At 42.6% G+C, this 20,641-nt stretch overlaps 1 protein-coding gene across 1 annotated transcript in view; it reads left to right on the top strand.

Annotated features, from left to right (window-relative positions):
- CD101 (CD101 molecule) overlaps window positions 1-20,194 on the top strand; it is a 43,107-nt gene extending 22,913 nt beyond the window's left edge. The window contains exons 6-10 of the mRNA XM_014779978.2: window positions 1,744-2,127; window positions 2,835-3,239; window positions 5,858-6,268; window positions 8,844-9,239; window positions 17,473-20,194. Of these exons, the coding sequence (XP_014635464.1) occupies window positions 1,744-2,127; window positions 2,835-3,239; window positions 5,858-6,268; window positions 8,844-9,239; window positions 17,473-17,708 (1,832 nt within the window). The 3' untranslated portion in view covers window positions 17,709-20,194. The remainder of the gene's footprint in view (window positions 1-1,743; window positions 2,128-2,834; window positions 3,240-5,857; window positions 6,269-8,843; window positions 9,240-17,472) is intronic.
- Window positions 20,195-20,641: the final 447 nt, after the last annotated feature.

Genomic DNA, 20,641 nt, shown 5'->3' with positions numbered 1-20,641 from the left:
TCATAAGTCTATCAGTAGAGTGGCCTTCCAAAGCTAAAAATAGTTCTTTATGTAGGCTGAAGTCCAAACTAGGCCTAATATGTAGAAACAGAAAAATTTATTAGTGAATTTATTAAGAATCCTGTTGAGCATTCAGTTTTGAAAGTCAAACCGTTACTTGAAGTATGAGCAGAGTTTTACCATTCTATGAATATTTTAAATAGAAGGGGGTACTCACTATCACTGTGAATGTGTAACTTACATACACTTGGTAAGTTTATTACTTCTTACCAAGAAGCAGTAATGACCACAATGAACTAAGGAAACCTCGTTTTTTTTAAAAAATTGATGTTAGTTGAAACTATTCATAATGGTTATAGTGGTTAGAGTAGTGGGATTATGAGTAATAATTTCCCTCTAATTTCTAAACTTCAGTTATGAGTCTATTTTCAACTTAAAAAAATTTAAGTATAATCATGCCTCTAATACCCAAAATTTGGAAGCAGGTTTGCATATATATATATTTTTTTAACCTGTTTGTGGACATTAAACTTCATTCTGCCTTTGTAACTTATATATATATATACCTAAAACAGCAGAGGACTGAATTCCTTCCTCAGCAGAGAAGAACAATTTGCAAGTTCATTTAGATCCTATTTAGATTTCTAATGCCTATTCTATTTTGTTTTTCTCTTTTGGCTTTGAACTACCTCTGCTTTCACTAAATGCCTGTCATTACATACTAATGCTAACAGCTAACCTTCACTGGGTACTTTCCCTTACCAGCCAGGCTAAGCCCTTTGCATGTGCCATTCATTTAGTCCTCTCAACAATGCAATAAGGTGAGTGCTGTAATTACTCTCATATTTACAGGACAGAAAATTGGCTCAGAGAGGTCAACTATGTTGCCCAAGATAATTCTGACTCCAGGGACCTTGGCCTTAAGCATGAGACTGGGCTGCCTGGGATGTATGAGCTCCTGAGGTATCTTTGCATCACCCGCAAAGCACTCGGGACAAGGCCTTGCACAGGAAGCGTCTGTTGAATGAATGTCTGCATTTCTACACGTCTTGAATTTCCCAGCTGGGAGCCAGATTTACATTTATAGTTTTACATTGTGGTTCAGATATAAGAAGAGTCTGCTTTCAACCAACAACATATATATATATGAATGAATATATGATTTTGGAAAGAGAAATATATATATATATATATATATATGTGTATATGTGTTTTCCCCCAAGTAATTGTTTTTAATGGTAGTATTTTGAACAGAAATCTAATTGCTAATACTCCTTCCCTGTTCAGAACACACACTAATTAGGGAAAGATAAGTAGGGAGAGGAAGGTCATTTTGAACTGTGAAAGTCTGAATTCCAAAAAACTAAAAATTTAAATAAACAGAGCTTCATTACTTTCAGGCTCATCCATCCACCCTAATTAATCTAACAAAATATTACCAGATATTTTTCCAACTAGATGTTTTTAAGGAAGGGCTAATTTAACAAATCACTAAAAGTAAGGGCAAATTATAAATTAAGTGTAAATATGTTCTCCTATTAGTCTTCTGGTAGTCTTTCTACTGTCTTGCTTCCACTATTTAAGTGTTTAGTAAATCTTTCTTCTGTGGGTGGTGCAGGAGTAAAAAGCCTGATCTGATTTGTCACAAACTAGTCAAGCCCTAATTAATGAGATTTCATTGTGTTTTAGAAAAAGTTTCACTTACTTGAAATACTTTTTTCTTCTAAAATCTGTAATCCACAGCAAGAAGTGTGGTTGTGTTTACCAAGAACCAGCAGCAAGTAGTGTGGGAAGGAGAGGCGTTAACCCTTCTCTGCAAGGCAGATGGAGCTGCGGGTCTCCTGTCCGTGAAGTGGTGGCACATCCCGCAGGAACAGACTCAGCCGGAGTTTGTGGCTAGCATGGAGCAGGATGGCACCGTGCAGCTGGGTGCCTCCCACAGGGAGCTCAATAACCACAGCAACACAAGGCTGGAGAAAATGAACTGGGCCACCTTCCAACTAGAGATCACCTCCACCACTGTCACAGACAGCGGCACGTATGAGTGCAGGGTGTCTGAGAGGACCTGGAACCAGGCCAGAGATCTGAGCTGGACTCAGAAGATGTTGGTCACTGTCAAATCTCTGCGTAAGTGTCAAAGAAATCCTCTGATCTTGCATATCTTCAGTACCTTCCTTTTGCAGTGGAATGCAGTGGAGTTTTATTGTTTGTCGTCTTGAATCCCCTAGTTATGGTATGTGTACCCTAGGACACGGAGCATAGTCTCTGGTTACCATGTCTGTCAGCTCATCTCTAAACTTGACTCATCTTTATCAAGATCGTATTTAGGATACAACCTGTAAGTTGTCATTCAAGGCTAAAAACAAAATCCTATGAATTGGGGTAGACTTACAGAAGAGATACGCAGAGAGGAGCTGAGCCTCACACATTCAGGTTTTTGACAGCTGCAGCCCTGGGATTGCAGACTTTCTTCTAGCACATGCAAAAGAGTGATGTGAACCCATGAGTGGGGGTAAGGGAAGGAGGCCAGCCACTGGGGCTGGGGAGCGTTCCACCCACTCAGTAGCAGCTGTCTAAGCAGCAGACTGGAGAAACAATGCCTGCTTGTTGTTGCTGCTGAGAATACTCTTAGAAGAGAGTCAACTTTGGAAAATTGAGGTCAGAATTCAAGACAGACTGTACTGTGAATCAACTTTTACCCCAAAACATTTGATACTCCCAATGTACGAATGCATGGTTCAATGGGAAGAAGTAGTGACTAGGAAAATGTGGAAGTACTATACTTTGATTTGATAAACATCTTAGAAATATGTGTTTTGCATTTCTGCCCACAGAGTCAAGTTTACAAGTTAATCTGATGAGCCGTCAACCACAAGTGAAATTAACCAATACATTTGACCTGTCCTGCATAGTGAGGGCTGGCTACTCTGACCTCAAGGTACCACTCACTGTGATATGGCAGTTCCAGCCAGCTAGATCTCAAGTCTTTCATCAGCTTATTCTAATCACCCATAATGGCACTATTGAATGGGGGGATTTCCTATCCCAGTTCCAAAGGAAGACGAAAGTCTCGCATTCTTCATTTCGTTCTCAACTCCTAATCTATGATGCCACCGAGGAAGAAGCAGGAGTTTATCAGTGTAAAGTAGAAGTTTATGGCATAAATTCCCTACACACAAACAGCCCCGCCAGGGCTTCTGCCATCTCTTCCCCATTGAGGATAGTTGTCACTTTACCAGGTAAACACTACTTGAAATTAATCCCTGCTTTTTTTTAAAAAAAAAATTTTCCCAATTTTGGGTAGGTTATAGAATTAAAGCATAAAATACCTTCTCCTCATGTTTGTACTGTATGAGTAAGCACCATATATATCCATAAGTGATACATAAGTGATGTCCGGGCTGATGTTAAGTTAGTATACATGGGATGGCCATACTGGTTGTTAAAATATTGAAATACTTCCACACTGATTAATAATAACTGTTGCTCCATGATCCTTCCCCATCTTCCCCTAAGTCTTCACCACCCAGCAACTAAAGGGTACCATGTGGCATAGCAGGGGGCCTCTAGGACCAACTCCAGTGGTGAGGCGTTCTTTTGGATTGGTCGCTGCCCATACCTTACCAGTCATTAAATGTTTGGAATGTCTATCTATACTCTAGTGGTATGGATAATTTAAATTCCATTAGCATACATTTATCCACTTATTTTAATATATAAGTGTTAGAGAATTTATTATTCTAGTCAAATATAGTTTACCTTGTCAATTGGTAACTGAGCATAGGGGTTAAAAGTGGGCAAAGTTCTGCTGTGTCCTGTATCTTCTTTCATGATATCCATTCTCTCAGGGCAGAGTGTTCAAAAGCCTTTGAAGTCATTTAGATCTGACAAGCGCTAGATAGCAGTGTAGCTTTGGACAAGTCACTTAATTTGTCTAAGCCTAGTTACCTCATCAATAAATTGTGATGTGTAATTTAAAAGTGGTGACATATATAATGTGCCTAGTACAGTACCTGACACACCAAGGAGTTGCTCCACACATGGAAGCTGTCATTATTCTCTCTTCTCTGGAACAATATTTTTGGCCATAGTAATGATCTGCTCATTGATTAACTCATGCCTTAATTTACTTATCATTTCTGTGGTATTTGAGATTGTTGGCCCAGTCCTTTCTTCTTGAAATTTCTTTTTTCTTTGGCCTCGTTACACAAGATTTTCTTGGTTTGCTTCCTAACACTCTGACTGCTCCTTCTCATTCTCTTTTGCAGAATTCTTCTCCTCCACTGGTTCATTCCTTTGCGTTTCATCCTCAGTTTGCTCTCTTCTCTTTCTACACAGTCTCCTGAGGTAGGTTTATTCCTACCCACAGATTCAACTTATATGCTGACAACTCCCAAATCCATTATCCTGAAAGACTTTTCTGATCTCCAGACTCATCTATGCAACTGCCTCTAAGACATGTCTACACTCAGTGTCAAAACATAAATGCACCATTATTATCCCTCTCAAGCTGCTCCTCCTACCTTGTTCTCTATGTCCCTACTATCCACCAGTGACCCAAGTGGGAAAACTGAGTCATCTACAACTCCCCCATGTCCACCTCATGCCCATACTCCCATGGCATGGCATGCAAAGTCCGTTATAATCTGGTACATTTATGTCTTTCTGGTATCATCTCCTTTCACTTTCCTTCTTGAATTTGAGCTCCAGCCACGCTGAACTACTTGCACTTCCTCAAATTCTCTATGTTCTCCCTCATTTTCAAAGTCTTTGTTCAAGCTGCTTTTGTGTGGAATTCCTTAACCCCTTCTCCATTAGACTAATTCCTACTAACCTTTAAGGCTTAGATTAGAGATATCTCCCCCAGGAAGCCTCCTCTCACCCCCATACTTGGGTGAGGTACCCCTGCTGTGTGCTCTGATAGCCACTTCTGCATACCTCTGTCTCACTTGGGTGACACAATCCTGTAATATCTAAGACTCTGTCCTTGTACTAGTCTCTCCCTCTAGACTGTGAACCCGTTGAAATGAAGTACCCACAGAGCCTGGAATAGTCTGTCACATAACATAGTATGTGCTTAATAAATGTTTGTTGAAGGAAGAGTAAAGGGACCTACTGGCAACATCAATAAGCAGTTACAAAATTAGAATTGGTGATGTCAGCGAGAAGTTAGAATAAGATTTGGAAACCAGGTTTTATCATTCATCTTTGTGACAAAGCAGAAAAGCTGCTGGGTTTAAGGGGTAGTTGACTCTTTATCTATACAATATTCCCACAGTAGAGTGGCTGCAAAGAGACATTCAATTTCAATAGCCCACATACAATTCCTTTTGTTTACCCATGTTTGAAGGCAGATACACACTTTGGCAAATTGTGAATCCAGGAGTACTCAGGATAGTGAACACACAGGCAAAGCATTAATAGGGCTACTTTCTCTCGATTTAATTTATGAAATGCTATAGATGTGAAGGTGTCATGCTTAAATACTGGAGCATTATCATGTGGAAGAGATTGGGCTTTTCTGTACGATACTTCCTCCCTGCCCCACCCTCCCTATCCCACTCCCCTGGGGAAGGGTAGAACAAGGACCTGTGGGTGGAAGTTATGGAGAGGTAAAATTCAACTTGATATCAGAAAGAATTCTCTAGTGGCAGAGCTGTTCGAAGATGGAATGGGCTGCTTTGTCAGGTAGTGAGTTGTTTGGAGGCTGAATGAACAGTCAGTGGGGCTGCTGAAGAGGGAATTCACATATCTGGTGGAAGTAGGAGGTATTGCCCTAGTTGACCTAATATCCCTTCTACCTTAAAATTCTATTTTTCTGGAAAGTAACAAAAGTATTTCCATTCTTTTAATTTAGAGAGCAAGCTAAAAGTGAATTCAAGCAGTCAAGTCCAAGAGATCTCCATCAACTCCAACACTGACATAGAATGTAGCGTCTTGTCCCTGCCCCCTGGAAACCTTCGGTTAGCTGTGATTTGGTACTTCTCTCCCATTACCACTAATGTGTCCTGGCTGAGGATCCTGGAAATGGACCAGACCAATGTTGTAAAATATGGGGATGAGTTTCAAACCCCACGGAAAAAACAAAAATTCCACGCTGAGAAAGTTTCCCAAGACTTGTTTCAGCTACACATTCTGAATGTGGAAGACAGCGATCAGGGCAGATATCACTGTGCTGTGGAGGAATGGCTCTTGTCTACAAATGGTGCTTGGAACAAGCTTGGGGAAAAGAAGTCAGGTCTAACAGAATTGAAACTCAGGCTCACAGGCAAGTCTTATGAATGTGTTCTCACGTCTTTCTATAGGATGGCCATCTTCTCTTGGGCAGCTGTTCTATGGAGTGATTATGTGAAGGTAAAAATATGACCTAGAGTCACAGAAATAGTGTCCACCCTCACAATAACTTCAGGATCTGGCAGCCCACCAGAGGTGGCAAGAGTCACTTAAGGTGAATCAGTCTGAGGTTTCGAGAAGCTTGGATGGGAACAAGATCCCTTTGATTGGTTTACTTATCAGCCTGGCAGCCTGGTCTATGCAGCTACCCAGGGTATCGTATCTCCAGATCTCTATAATAACAAGCTGTGTCATTCCAGTGGGGCTCTACTGTAATTTGGCAAAGAAAGAGTAATACGAAGCATATTTCTACCACTGTGAACAGAAACTGTACAACTCTATAGGGATGTGTGGAGAAATTGCTTTTCAACATTTGGCTGCCTAAACATAAGGCAAATAAGAGTAGTTAACTGTTGGAATGGCTTACTGAGGGAATCTCCTCTTCCTCAGGAGATCTGTAAAAATGGAATAGAAGTTCCATCCATCTGCATTGGTCTAAGAGTGCTGTGGTCTAAATGTGGGCCGGGTTGATTAGATCTCTCAGCGTTAGTTAGGTCACCTCCAATGTTGATTAAAATTAAATGAATATCACAGCTAAGGTTCAGGAACTGGCCAAGATCCAACAGCAGAATGCAAATAAATTAATCTTGTTTGGCGCTTAAAATTCTATTTTCAATGTAACGTCAAAAAAATAAGATTATAATGAGCATTGCTCTGTGTTAGGCAGTTAAGAATACAAAGGTAAATAAAACACAGCTCTTGCCTTAAGGAGCTCACAGTGTGTTGAAGCAGCAGGGGCAAAATAGTAGCTGAGCATGAGGATCTCTTCCTGCCGCTCTGGCTCCCCTTCTCTGTGTCCTTCAGGCCTATCTTCCTTGCTAAATGTGGGTGTTCTTCAGGGATAGATCCTGGGCCTGTTTTTCTTCTTCTCTGCTCTCTTCAGAACTTCCTAGACACTGCCTAGGTTTCAACTACCACCTTCAATGAAATAGGTCTAAGTCTTTATGCTTAGTCCCCATCTCCTGAGCTCCAGGCCTTTCTACCCAACTGCCTGTTGTACATTTCCACTTGGACGCCCCAGAGTCCCTCACACTCTGCATGTCCCAAATCGTGTTTATTATCTCTGTTATCCCACAAGACTCATGCATACTTCTGCATTCTCCGTTTGTGTGGCTGGCATCCCTTTCTCCCAGTTGTCCAAGCCAAATCTTGAAGTGTGTGCACACCCATTTAAGGAGGCAGCTGCTTCCTAGCTCCAGCCAGCGCTTTCTGTTTAGAAATGTGGGCTCAGCGTTGTCCGATGTTTTAGTATATCAAGAAATGTCTAAAATCTTTTTTGGTGACATCACTCAGTTTGAGAATGTTCACAACTAATTCAAATTCTTTTAAAATACTGAGAATGTCAAGCAAAACGTATCGGGATGTGGCTGGCTGAGGGTGGCCAGCTGAGCACCTGGTGTAGGGAGTGAGTTAAGGAAGAGGCCCCAGGGAAAGATACTGAGAAGGACATTTTCCCTGAAGTCAAAAGAGGAGAGAATTTCAAGAAGAAAATGGACTTCAGTGACAAAAAACACAGAGACAACAAAAAAGACTGGAGGATCCCTTGAGCTGGGAAATTGGGCCCTTACTATGGACCTTGGCCAGAGTAGAGTGATGAGAGATTGGAAGGCTGATTGCAATGAAGTAGGGAGTAATTTGAGGTGAGGAAGCAGAGACAGTGTCATATAAACTAATATTTCACATGCTTCACCATAAAGGGAAGGAGAGAGTAAAGATGATAACTAAAAAAGAATCCAAGATCGGACAAAGTCATTCTTTTAAAGATAGATTAATAAATGTGTTTGTAGTAGAGTTGAAAATTTAGCGCATACTATAATTTCTTTATTTTATTTGTGACTACTCTGGCCTTTGTTCCAAGTCCTCACCTGCTGATTAGCAGGGAAAAATTTTAAAAAGTAAATGTCAAAATCTATTTAAAACTTAGTCTAATGTAATAATTTAATAGTCTCCTTGAGTGGTATTCTAAAACTTGTGTAAAAATGCTGTGTCTCTTGGATAGCCTCCTCTTTCCCTGCGTATATACCTGAGATGATATTTGGTGTATGGGAGGAGGGTAATTTGCTAAGAATGAAGGGTAGTGGTGAAATATATGACTTGAGGGGAGGGCTGCAAGTTTTGAATGGTCCGTCTGGGGAGTAGAAGGGAGAGTTGACCATGGAGAAGTAAAAGCAGTAGGGCAGAGCACCCCCCAAAGCTGGATGGTTTTCAGTGGCAGGGTCAGCAGGCCAGAGGTAGGACTAAAGAAGGGAAGTGGCTGGTTTGATTCATAGCAGAGAATGTTCTGGCAAATATGGAAGAAGGACAGAGGTCAAGGAAAATGTTAAAGATGAAGGACTTGATGTCTAAAGATTATAAGATGGATCTCCTCAATGAGAACTAGATTTTTCAGAGGAGGTGTCCAATCTAAAAGTTTGAATTTTTCCCTAATTTACTACCATTTTATTTCCTAGGAAGTAAGGTACGTGTCTCCAAAATGCACCGTTCAGAAAATGCTACCGAGCACACGGAGGTGGCCATCCACTGTAGCTTGGAGAGTTCCGGCAGCTCAGCCTCCCTGTTCTCTGTAACGTGGTATTGGAACAGAGAAAATTCTGGAAGTAAGATGTTGGTGAATCTGCAGCATGACGGCTTGCTGGAGTATGGTGAAGAGGGGCTCAGGAGGCACCTGCACTCTTACCGTTCATCCCCTACAGACTTTGTCCTGAAGCTTCATCGGGTGGAGATGGAGGATGCTGGAATGTATTGGTGCAGAGTGGCAGAGTGGCAGCTACATGGCAACCCAAGCAAGTGGGTCAACCAAGCGTCAGATGAGTCACAGCGGATGGTACTCACGGTGCTGCCTTCAGGTAACTATGGGTTAATCTGCCATGACTCATGGTCCTTTCTTATGCTTTTCCTCCCAGCTATGTTTTGCTCCGTCTTCAGGCTGAAAACAATTTTACAGACTCCTTAAAGAAAATGACTTTGCCATTTCTCTCAATAGTAACTCATTTGGACAGACAAGGTCTACATGAGGTTTTGGCATAGACATTTAAGTGTCAGGGGCATCTGACCTGCTCCACGCTTTCTCCTCCCGAACAAAAAAAGCCATCAACATTGTATCCCTTTAAATAACCAATGTTCGAAGCAGACATCCTTACCTCTTGGCCAACTCTCTAATCTCAGAATGCTGATCTGCAGTGGGAGTGGGAATGAGGGATAGGGACATGGTGACTTTTTGTTTGAACCAAAACCAGTGAACCAAAGTCAGCTACCTCTAAATGCTCCCTGAGTCAAAAACAGAACAAACAAAAAAAACCTTTCTTAATGAATAAGTGCCAAGCTTCGTATCTCTCTATGTGCTCGACAAACTACCAGGACTTTGACAATGAAAATCATTTGGTGTGCCTAATTTCACCTCGAAAGACACCAAAGGAGGAAGTGTGCCCTACAGAACTTGTTTACAGGCTCCACCAAGGAGGGCAGCTACTTGAAGACCATTGGCCAAAGGGTGATCCTTCTCTATGCAGGAAGGTCGCCATATTCAGCTGAGTGCACAGCTTTGGGAGGGATGTGGAACCAGAGGTTGTGAGGGAGAAGAGGGAATCCTTCCAGCCAGTACAGTGCCAAGCATATAATGGGCATTCATGAAGCATTTGTTAATGAAAGCAAAAATTTCTCCAGCCAGCCCAGTAAATCTTCCCTGGTGATCAATGAGCTGGCAGATTTTATAGCTAGCTCATTCTCTGAGCCACTTGTTTCTGGCGGGGTTTAAGGAGAAGGTGAGAGATGACTATAGTTAAACTTACAGTGGTAAGAGTTATTGGAGAGGCAGAGGTGTGATCTTGGTGCCCCACACCAGGATGAGTAAAAAGGATCATTAAAGGTAACATTCCTGGGGTTGGCCCTGTGGGCTAGTGATTAAGTTTGGAGCACACTCTTCTTCAGCAGCCTGGGTTCGCCGGTTTAGTTCCTGGACACAGACCTACACCACTTGTCAGACATGCTGTGGCAGTGACCCACATACAAAATAGAAGAAGACTGGCATAGATGTTAGTTCAGGGCTAATCTTCCTCGTGCAAAAAAAGAGGAAGATTAGCAACAGATGTTAGCTCAGGGTGAATCTTCCTCACCAAAAAAAAAAAAAAATTCCTAAACCACCAGCCAGCTTTGTTGACACTCCTTAGGGGGAAAAGAGTGCTACCGAGAATGTGTGGCAACTTCTCAGAAGTAGGGATAGTTTCATCTCAACTCCAGCAAGGCTTCTAGAGTGAAAGTCAGAGTTATCTAATTTGTTCCCTGGTGGTCCATCACCCTCTTCCTCTGTCCATTCTTCAACAGATTTTTTCTCCCAAGTGTCCAGGCAGAATTTTTCTTCCTATCAGTTTTTCTTCCATTCCAACAATTACAGGAAGTCCCACACCCCTGAGCACATTCCATATATATTTTCCCACTGGAATTCCTAGGCTCTGTGGACTCAGCAGTTTCTGCAGTAGAATAAATAGATAATAACTGTAAAAAGTGTATATTCTGTGACTAAAAAGCGCATCTCCTCTGAGACGGATGGGATCCTTTACAGCATACATATACTGTTAATCTTTGTGGAATCCTTGTAAAACAAATGTAAGGTTTTAAAAAGATGAACTCTGGAAAGAAAAGATTAAAAATTGAGTGGTCTGTATTCTTCACAATTGAAGAAGCTCAAAAGCCTGTGACATGACACCCTGAGAGTTTTCATTATAAGTACAGTTAAGGGTTCCCAAGTAAATCCTTGTCATGTAGCATCTGGCTTCCTCTACCTGGCTGTTCCTTTCTGGTAGTTGGGGAGGTAGCATGGGGTGATGAAAAATCCCAGGGTTTGGAACCAGATAGACCTAGGCTCAAATTGCGGGTCTACCACCTACCTACTAGCTATGAAATCATACTCTGGTTACTCAGCTGCTGTGAGCCTCAGCTTTCTCATAAAATGAGGACCGTAATACAAATGTGTCTAAAGTATCTAGCAGAGTCCCTGGCATATTGTAAGTGCTCAGTAGATGTTAACTCCTTTTCCCTTATGCCTCTAAACATGCTACACACACACACACGTAAGTACGTACATATGCATATATATATGTGACAAAATATTTTAATTTGTTCGATAAGTAATTATATGAGGTTCTGAGGATACAAAGCATGTACAGTCATGTACTGCATAATGACATTTTGGTCAACGACGGACCACATATTGAATGGTGATTCCGTAAGATTGGAACCATAGAGCCTAGGTATGCAGTATACTATCTAGGTTTGTGTATGTACACTCTATGATGTTTGCACAACGACAAATCACCTAATGATACATTTCTCAGAAAGTATCCCTGTCATTAAGCGATGCATGACTGTATTACAGAGTCTGTTCCCACAGAGCTCAGAGTCCTGAGCCCCCACTTCATTCCTGGGGGAAGTGAAGCCAACATGATAGGTGTCATCAAAGAAGTAGTCTCAGGATATTACTGGAGGAGCAAAGGCAGGGCTGAGTGAAGGGCTGCGTGGGGAGGAGACCTCAGAAGATTCCCCAGAGTACGGGGTCTATAAAAAAGGAAGAAACATACTTTAGGAAAAGGAAAGGGTATTCAAGATTATCGTAGAAACTGTGATACAATGACAAGAGATGAGGCTAGTGAGGTGGGAAGGGTAGAGATCTCAAATGTGTCTTGGGTATGAAGCTAAGGAAAGTGAACTTTATAGTGAAAGTTATGAAGTGTTATTGAACAAGTTCAAGCAAGGGAGTGACATCACCTGATCTGCATTTGAGAAAGCTCCTTTTGGGAGTGATGTTAAAGATGGATTGGAAGAGAGGCAGACACAGAGCAGGGAGAACTATTTGAAATTGATTGTAAGAACCCAGGTGAGACAAGATGAAGGCCTGAATTAAGGCAGTGCCCACGAGAGCTGAGAGAAGGAGACACATTCAGTATTAGGAGATGTAATCTTCAGGATTTAGAGACTGATTAGATGTATGTGGAGGGTGAATGAGCAGAAGGGGAGAATCAAGGATGAATATCAAGTTTCTTGCATAGGTGGATAGTGGGGACATTCACTAAACTAGATAATACAAGAGAAAGGTCTGAAGAGGGAGATCAGTTCAATTTTGAGTAAATTGGGCTGGAATTGAGTTTGGAGTACCTGTGAGTTATCCAGAGAGAGTTATGTAATAGAGATAGGGACTTCCAGATAAGATCTTTGCCAGAGTTGTAGGTTAGAAGTCATCAACTTATAGGCCATAATGATGCCCAAGGATGGGCCCCTGAGAGACACCACCATTTATCAGAAGAGTGCAGAAGAGGAGACTGCGAATGAGAAGAAAAGGAGTAGCCGAGAGTTAGGAGGAGAACCAGGGTTTGATGGTGTCTTAGAAACCCAAGGCAGAGAGGTTATCAAGAGGGAAGGGAGAGCCAACAGACTCATCTATTGCGAAGAGGTCAATTAAGATAAGAATGGGAAAATATCCATTGGATTTAACAATATAAGGCAATTACAGAAAAGTAATGAGAAGAGTCAGACTGCAGTGAGAAAGTGGACACATCAAATACAGACTACGGCTTTCAAGAGCTTTGATGTAAAGGGAAAGAGAAAAGACAATAAAAAATGGCAAGAGGTGTCAGTAAAGTTTTGCTTTGTTCTGTTTTGGTTTGAAGATGGTAGGGACTTGAACACGTTTACATTCTAGAGGGGAAAGAGCCAGTGGAGAGGAAGAGGATGAAGATTAGAAGAGAATAGACACAACTGACAGTCCAACATCTTGCATGAACTTATACCACCTCCTGACTGGAGTGCTCCTCCATGCCATCTTTCCCTGGCCAACATCTAATCATCTTTCACCTGCTAACTTAACTGCCACTTTCTCAGTGACTTACCTTATTCTCTTAGTCATCACACCTGTTTAACATCCTTTGTCACTGCTAGACTGTACATTCTGAGAAGGCAGAGACTCTGAGTGTCTCGTTCCCAGCACGGGCACAGTGCCTGAGGGCACATAGAAGATGCTCAAATACTGAATCACAGTGTCATTGCACTCCTGGTAAGGACCAGCTCTATATATTAATAAAGTCCAGGTCAACTATAATATGCTACCTATTCGCACTTCTCAAGTAGTTTTCCACCACCTCTATTTGGCAATTCCAAGTTGAGTTAGCTTAGGAATACAGAGTAAAACTCTAGAACATGTGGCTAAAGTGAAGGCAGAAAAGTTAAGAGGCATTTCCCTGGGGGAGTGGACCTTGCGTTGTCTTCTCCATCTTTCTTCCTTAGCTATGACTAAGCCAAGGCAGGGGCTACAGCTACCTGAGTCTTTTTACCTTACTCACAGACCCAAGACATAAATACTGTATTCTAGAGAATTCTCTGTGATTAATTAATAGGCAAGACCATCAGGCTTTCTGGGGATTGGATTATTTGTAGTAGTATGGTATTTTTTACTATTTCCCAGCTTTTATTTGGGTAAGGATATATTTAGAAAGTGGATCCCCAAAGAAGTTATGTGCCCCTACCACACTGAAGTTTCTGGAGAGACCATGCCATTTATCTACGCTACCCAGTGCCTCCAGTAAGGCCTGGCACATAGTGCTCGACAAATGCTTGATGAAAGAATGAGCAAGCTAGTCTTCAATTAGGTTGAAACAGGATTCTGTCAGAGGTTCACTTATTCTGGCATGCACTTGTATCAGGCTACCTTACTTTACTTTTTATTTCTTGGTAGGAGCCAACTCTCCTACATGGCCACACATGGCATGGTCAGTTGCCCAAGTTTTGGTTGGGGTGGGGGAGGAGTTAGTAGCCCCCTCATTATCGCATACCTTTCTTCTTCCAAAGTCAGTGTTTCTGACGTAATATCAAAAAGGAATGTTCCTTGTGATTTGTTTGGCTGTGGGTAGAAGCAAGTTGTAAACTAAACCTCATGATGAAGTGTTCTCATTACATTTTTGGCTCTGTCTTGCAGGCCGTGTACTTTGAGCATTGGGCACTTACTCAGATTGATTCAAAATGCCAAACCTTAATGAGTTCGAATTTCACCAATTCTAATCCAGATTTGAGTGAGAAGCAGATGGTGGGAAATGGTGATGGTAGGATCTAGAGCAAACACGGCCCTCCCAGGAGAGGTAATTTAGAAGCACTGGAGCTGACAGTTGCTCGCTGTTGGCCAATTCAGCACTGTGAGGAGGGCACTTTTCTGTCCTTTGATGGCAGAGCAGCCTCCTCCCTAGTAAGATAGTCAAGCCCTCTGGCAGTCCCTTCACGCTGAAGATTAGAGTCTCAGTGGCAGCAAAGCCAAGTACCCGATTTCTTCCCACCTTCTATGTGCCGGCCCCTCTCCCCGTCATCACACCACCATCCTAGTAATGGTGATGCATGGGTGCCATGGACTCTCACTTCCCAATTCTCTGCTTCCTGTGACTAGAAAAGGAAGCCAGAGTCTCCTGAGTAATCATTTGAGTCTTGGATGAATGTCACCTAGTCTTGGGGACAGCAAGATCAGAGGTTTAAGGGAAAGACTTGGCCTGTGGATGAATACAGCGAAGCCTGAGTGGCTGTATTCAGTGTAATACAGTAATACAGTGGCCCCTGAGTGAGTAATCAACCCTGTTCCCTGCCTCGTCTCTCGGGAGAAGGTTATCTGTCATTTTCTTAACGTTCTCAGTAGCATTCTAGCTAACATTCCCTGCTGAATCAACAAATGCTCTAGGTACCACGTTAAATGCTTTATTATGCATTATCTCACCACAACTCTAGAAATTATTATCCCCATTTGATTGACCAGGAAACTAATGATTAGAGAGGATACGTAACTTGTCCAGTGTTAATAATGGTAAGTTGAAGAGAAGTATTTGAACATAGCTCTCTTTGAGATGTAGTAGGTGCTCAGTCACCACCCTTCACATGAGTAGCGTGAAGTGTCAAGGCCAGTACTCCCACCCGCTCGTTCTACAGCTCCATTTTCTTTCAGCATTGCAGTCTATACCTCCTTCTTAACCACATGCCTTCAAATGTATTCAGATAAGACCTGGGAGAATTATTGCAGTCAAGTAGGGCCTTGGAGAGAGGGGTCAGGTCAGATGTGGAGAGGGCATGATAAAGAATTCAAAATCTAGCTTTATCATGACCTACCCTTTCAAAAACAAAAACCAAATTTAAGATGCAGAATACAGGGCCGGCCCCTTGGCTTAGAGGTTAAGTGTGTGCGCTCCGCTGCTGGCGGCCCCGGTTCGGATCCCGGGCGCGCACGGACACACCGCTTCTCCGGCCGTGCTGAGGCCGCGTCCCACATACAGCAACTAGAAGGATGTGCAGCTATGATATACAGCTATTTACTGGGGCTTTGGGTGAAAAAAAAAAAAAAAGTAAAAAAGAAAAGATGCAGAATACAAATGAGACCAGAGAAAATCCAGGCCACAAACCCCTGCAGCTGCTTGCCAGCCCCATTCAGGGCTGCCAGCCTAATGTTCAGTGATGATCTTTACTCTGTGTAACGTGATGGCAGCCACCCCTGGGTTCCTGCGTGTGGAATGCACTCATGCAATTGATTCATTCATCAGTCTCCATTGATGACCTATGGACAAAGTGCTGCACAAATAAAAAGATGCATAAGACACAGGCCCTGTCCTCCAGGAATTCACAATGCAGGAGGTGAACAAATATTTAGATTCTTCCTTGACTTCCAACAAAGAGACATTCTTCAAGGTGCAAAATGCATCAGCAGTGCTGAAAATGGAATTCTTGCAGCATGAGGTTGGTCGAAATGACCTCGAAACCTGTTGTTTTGATCTCTAAGAGTCTATAATCCCATGAATCCTATAGCTTAACCCTTGAAGCAGAAATTGCTTGTGTCATGGCAATTTTCGAATAAAAGCACAGCTTCTATTAGCATCAGATTTTTCAGAACAGCCCTGATTTCAAATATCTTGTCATAAATAAGTGTAGGTGGAAAGCTACATTTAGTAGTTGGTGTCTCTTTAAGCATGTGTCTTTCTGCGTCAATGACTGTAAACCCAGTCCTTTGAATAGTAACTCAAGGCACTGTTTCCTAGAACCTGTGGTGTTTGCAGTCCTCTCACCTTCGCTTCCTTGGCTCCGTGTGGCCAGGAAGCTCTTTGGGGCTGCTTGTGCGTGCTCTGAGTGTCTGTATGCTAATTGCACTTCCCCACGGACTGCAGCTGCTGGATGGTCATATGCTTCAGCATGCCTTTATATAGTATCTTTTGTCTGTGTGGTTGCAGTCAGTCCAATTTAATTCAGATCAGCAAAGGTTATCAAGCACATGTTCTAGGCACTGTCGGGGATATAGAAACAAATGGCACTATCAGATATACTCAAGTATGAAACAAAGGAGATGGTTAAAAGGGAATGAAAGAGGTCTAAACAAAGGGATGTGTGAGAGAAGGCTAGAAGAGAAGAACTCTGCCTGACTTGAGGTAGGAAGACCTGGGGGAGGAAGTGTGGGCTGAACTAGGCCAGAAGCACCCAGAAGGGTGCAGAGAGCATGCCCCATGCAGGGGACAGTAAGAGTAACACAGGAAAGGAGCCGAATGGAGGGTGCCTGGGGAGTGGGAGACCCATTTGCAGAGTCAGGAAGGGATGGTGCTTCTCACTGTAGGTGCTGTTGTTTTATAAGGACCGTGCAGAGTGTGTGTGTGTGTGTGTGTGTGTGTAAGAAGCAGCAGTGGGAATAACTCAGTTAAAAATTCAGGACCAGCAACAGAGTTGAGAACGAGGGTTGAATTATAGATATCTTTTCTGAGAAAAGAAGATTAAAGGAGAGGTTTTCTTTTTTGTTTTGTTTTGCTTTCTGGCTGTTAGTTTTAAGTAGGTCATTGGAACCTCCAGTGGTTGGAAATTACTGGGCGAGGGGGAGTTAGGTTGGAAGAGCACCGTTCTGGAGTTTTCTTCTCCCAGCACTCTTTCCTTTGCTGCTCACATAAGATTTAAGGGGCCGACTGCCAGTTGGCACTGTTATTTTTACATATATTTGCCTGTAATAATAAATCCCAGAAGTGTTTATAATTGATTAGTAGAAATAAGTTGAAGACTGTATTCTCTTCATGTTTCTCCTTTTTTTTGCAGAGCCCACATTTCCTTCCAGGATCTGCTCATCAGCACCTCTACGCTATTTGCTATTCGTCTGTCCCATCGTTTTGTTCATTCTTCTGCTCGTTTCCCTCCTCTGCTTATACTGGAAGACCAGGAAGTTGTCAAGACTGAGTCTAAACGCACAGAATGAAAAGGCTCTCTGGATAGACTTGAAAGAGGCTGGAGACAGGACCACAAACAGGAGAGAAGAGGAGGATAAAGACAATTGAATCCCAAGAGGCGCCTGCAGCCCTATGGAAAGAGTGTGGACTTTGGAATTGGACTGACTAGGATATGAATGAATCCTGGTTCTGTCCTTCTCTGTGTCTGTGGCTTTGGATAACTTACCTAGGAATCACAGGGACATTTATTGAGTGCACGGTACAAGGCACTGTTAAGTGTTTCTTTGTGTATTACCTCATCCACCCCTAGCATCCCCCTAGGAGCTAGATGGCATCGTTATCCCATTTCACATTTGCCACACCTCACAGAGATTCAGAGTCCCCATGTGTAAGGAGGAAAGTGCCTTCCTCACATAGCCTCTTGGTGGTTAAATGAGACCTATGGCAAAGCCCAGGGTGAGGCTTCCCTCTGCTGTCCACCTCTCTATGTCACTGATCCCCTCGGAAATGCCCATCAAATCTGCCTCCCAACAAGAGCATGACCTCCTTCAAGGCAGAAAGCCCATTTTCTTCCTCCATCTCATCTATAAATGCCACTCAAGAGCAAGCTCTGCATAGTAGGTGCTTCATCCATATTGGTCCTTTGATAAAATGATAACATTTCGTGGCCTGAGTTTCTTTTTCTCTTTTCTTTAAGACTCATTAAGTCGTTGCTAAGGAAAAATCTTTTTTTTCTCTTTAATTTCCCAACAGTGTTCCAGTCAGCCCCCCAAGGGCTCAGGTCTCCCTTCCTCCCCACACCAAAAGGTCCAGCTGGCTTCTGGTTCTTAGCCGATGCCTTATTTTCTTTGACTTGACAGCACTGGGTGGTAGGAAAGGGTGTGGTGGTAGTTCTTTGCCACCATCCCCTCCTACTCCAGCAGGGGCTAGGAGTTCAGGGGGAGCAGTGGGTCAGTTCTCGTTCCTCAAGATTCCTATTCCCAGCCAGGAAAAGTCAGAGGTGTTGGTGGTGGTGGTGGGGTGTCATGGCTTAAGGCTTTCAAAACCTGTCCCCCAGGAGACAACAACTGTCCCCACTGGCCCTGAGGTCCCCTCTTGTTTGAAAAAAGCTGCTCAGGCCCTGTTGTAGCCAGAATTGGAAATCAATCAGTGCCCCCTAACAGACTTGAGAAAACACAGGTAATTTATTTTCTATGTGACCAACAGTGTTGCTTTAACACTCAGTAATTTGCATTTCCAAGAAGAATAATTCATTTTTAATTATTTTATCAGGCACACACATCCTCTCCAAACATAATTAGTTCCTTTGCAAGGGGATTATTGGTGGCTATGGGAACTCCCACTGTAGACCTACCGGTTCCTGAAATTCATCTCCCTTTATAGCCTCATTTGAAATACTCCAAATGTTGCCTTAAACATGTCAATGTATTTGTTTCTTCTCTCTCAGGTAAGCGAGCATATTTTTCAGAAAACAAAGGTAAAGTCAAGACTTCTTAGAAAGTATGATACCCCCCCATTTTTTTTTAGAAACATGTATTTTAATTGGAATATTGAAGGGAAAAAAGAGTGGAATTGAGCCCTGTCAGAGAATCAGAGTAGATTCTGGTGCTGTCGCCTTCCTGGGGTTCTCTTTTCCCCAGCCCCTCGCCTCCTTCTTCACCTGGATACCACCTTTCAGCTCTTAGCTCAAACACCACGTCTTCATGTTTGAATCCAGACGGAGATTGCACGGAGCAGACACTCAGTTATCCAACTGCTCCACGCAAAGAGAGCATGGGCATGATGACCTCTCAGTGAGCGCCTCCTGCGTGTCTGGCGCTGGAACAGGGGCGCGGGAGCCAGTGGGGACTCAGGCAGACACAGCCCTGCTCCCCTGAGATTATCATTCTGTTTGTTCCGATGCTCTGCTTTCATTGATGGGATCTAGAGCACATTAGATTTTCTAAGAAGCCGCTTTGCACTATTTGGTCCATAGTGAGTTTTCAGGCAACTAAAACCACAAAGTCTTCTTTTTTCCTTTTTGAACTTCTAGAATAAAATTTGTTTTTATCTAATTCAGTAGACATATTACATGAAACTTCTTTTCTCTCCAATTATGTACTTGTTCATTTTAGTTTTTAAAACTTAATGGAGGACTTTATTTTTATACCTTGATTTCAACTTCTCCATTCTATGTTACCGCTTGGTTTAACTTTCAGCTTCTTGTGTTATAAATCCTCCTTGGCAACAGGACAAACCTCTGTCTCAGGAGTTGGCTAACTATGGCCCACAGGCCAAATGCAGCCCACCACCTGTTTTTTTAAATACAGTTTGTTAGAATACAGCCACTCCCATTCACCTACATATTATCTGTGGCCGCTGTCACAACATGGCAGAGTTGAGTGGTTGCCACGGAGACTGTATGACCTGCAAGGTCTAAAATGTTTACTATCTGGCCCTTTCCAGAAAAAGTTGGCCAACCCCTGCTCTCTTAGTGGCTGATGTTCTATCTGTCTTAGTCATATATTATGTTCCTGGGAAACTTGATTTGACTTATTATATCTGTACCTGTTGTATATCCGATTAATTTAATAAAGAAGCTGAGTCTCTCAGGATTGGTGTCTAGTCCAAGCTGTTGTGAAGTTTGCATCTTCTCTACTCCACTCCTACTAGAGATGGGAAACTCATCACTCCCATTCCACACCATCCTATTGAGTACCTACTCTGTGCAGGACGAGATGACACAGAGAAGAGTAAGGCATGAATAAGGCTTCTTTCATTATTTTTAGTCTGTTGAGACATGTATAGGAACAACTGATTTATGGCAGAAGATGAATGCAATGGTAGAAAGTCACATGCCATAATAATTTCTTACAATTCTACAGGAGTTGTTCATCATCTCAGAGTTTCACAGCATCCTCATGCAAAAGGGATTGTTATTCCTGTCCTGAAGGTAAGGAATTGAAGCTCAGAGAGGTTGGGATTCATCCAGGATCACCCAGCCATATGCAGAAGAGTCAGAGCTCAAATTTAGGTCTGTTGATGACAAGTTCCAAACTCCA

This window comes from Ceratotherium simum, chromosome 2 (assembly GCF_057802395.1).
Source record: "Ceratotherium simum simum isolate JZ-2026a chromosome 2, ASM5780239v1, whole genome shotgun sequence".
Taxonomy (NCBI): domain Eukaryota; kingdom Metazoa; phylum Chordata; class Mammalia; order Perissodactyla; family Rhinocerotidae; genus Ceratotherium; species Ceratotherium simum.
This window is presented reverse-complemented; position numbering and strand designations above follow the sequence as displayed.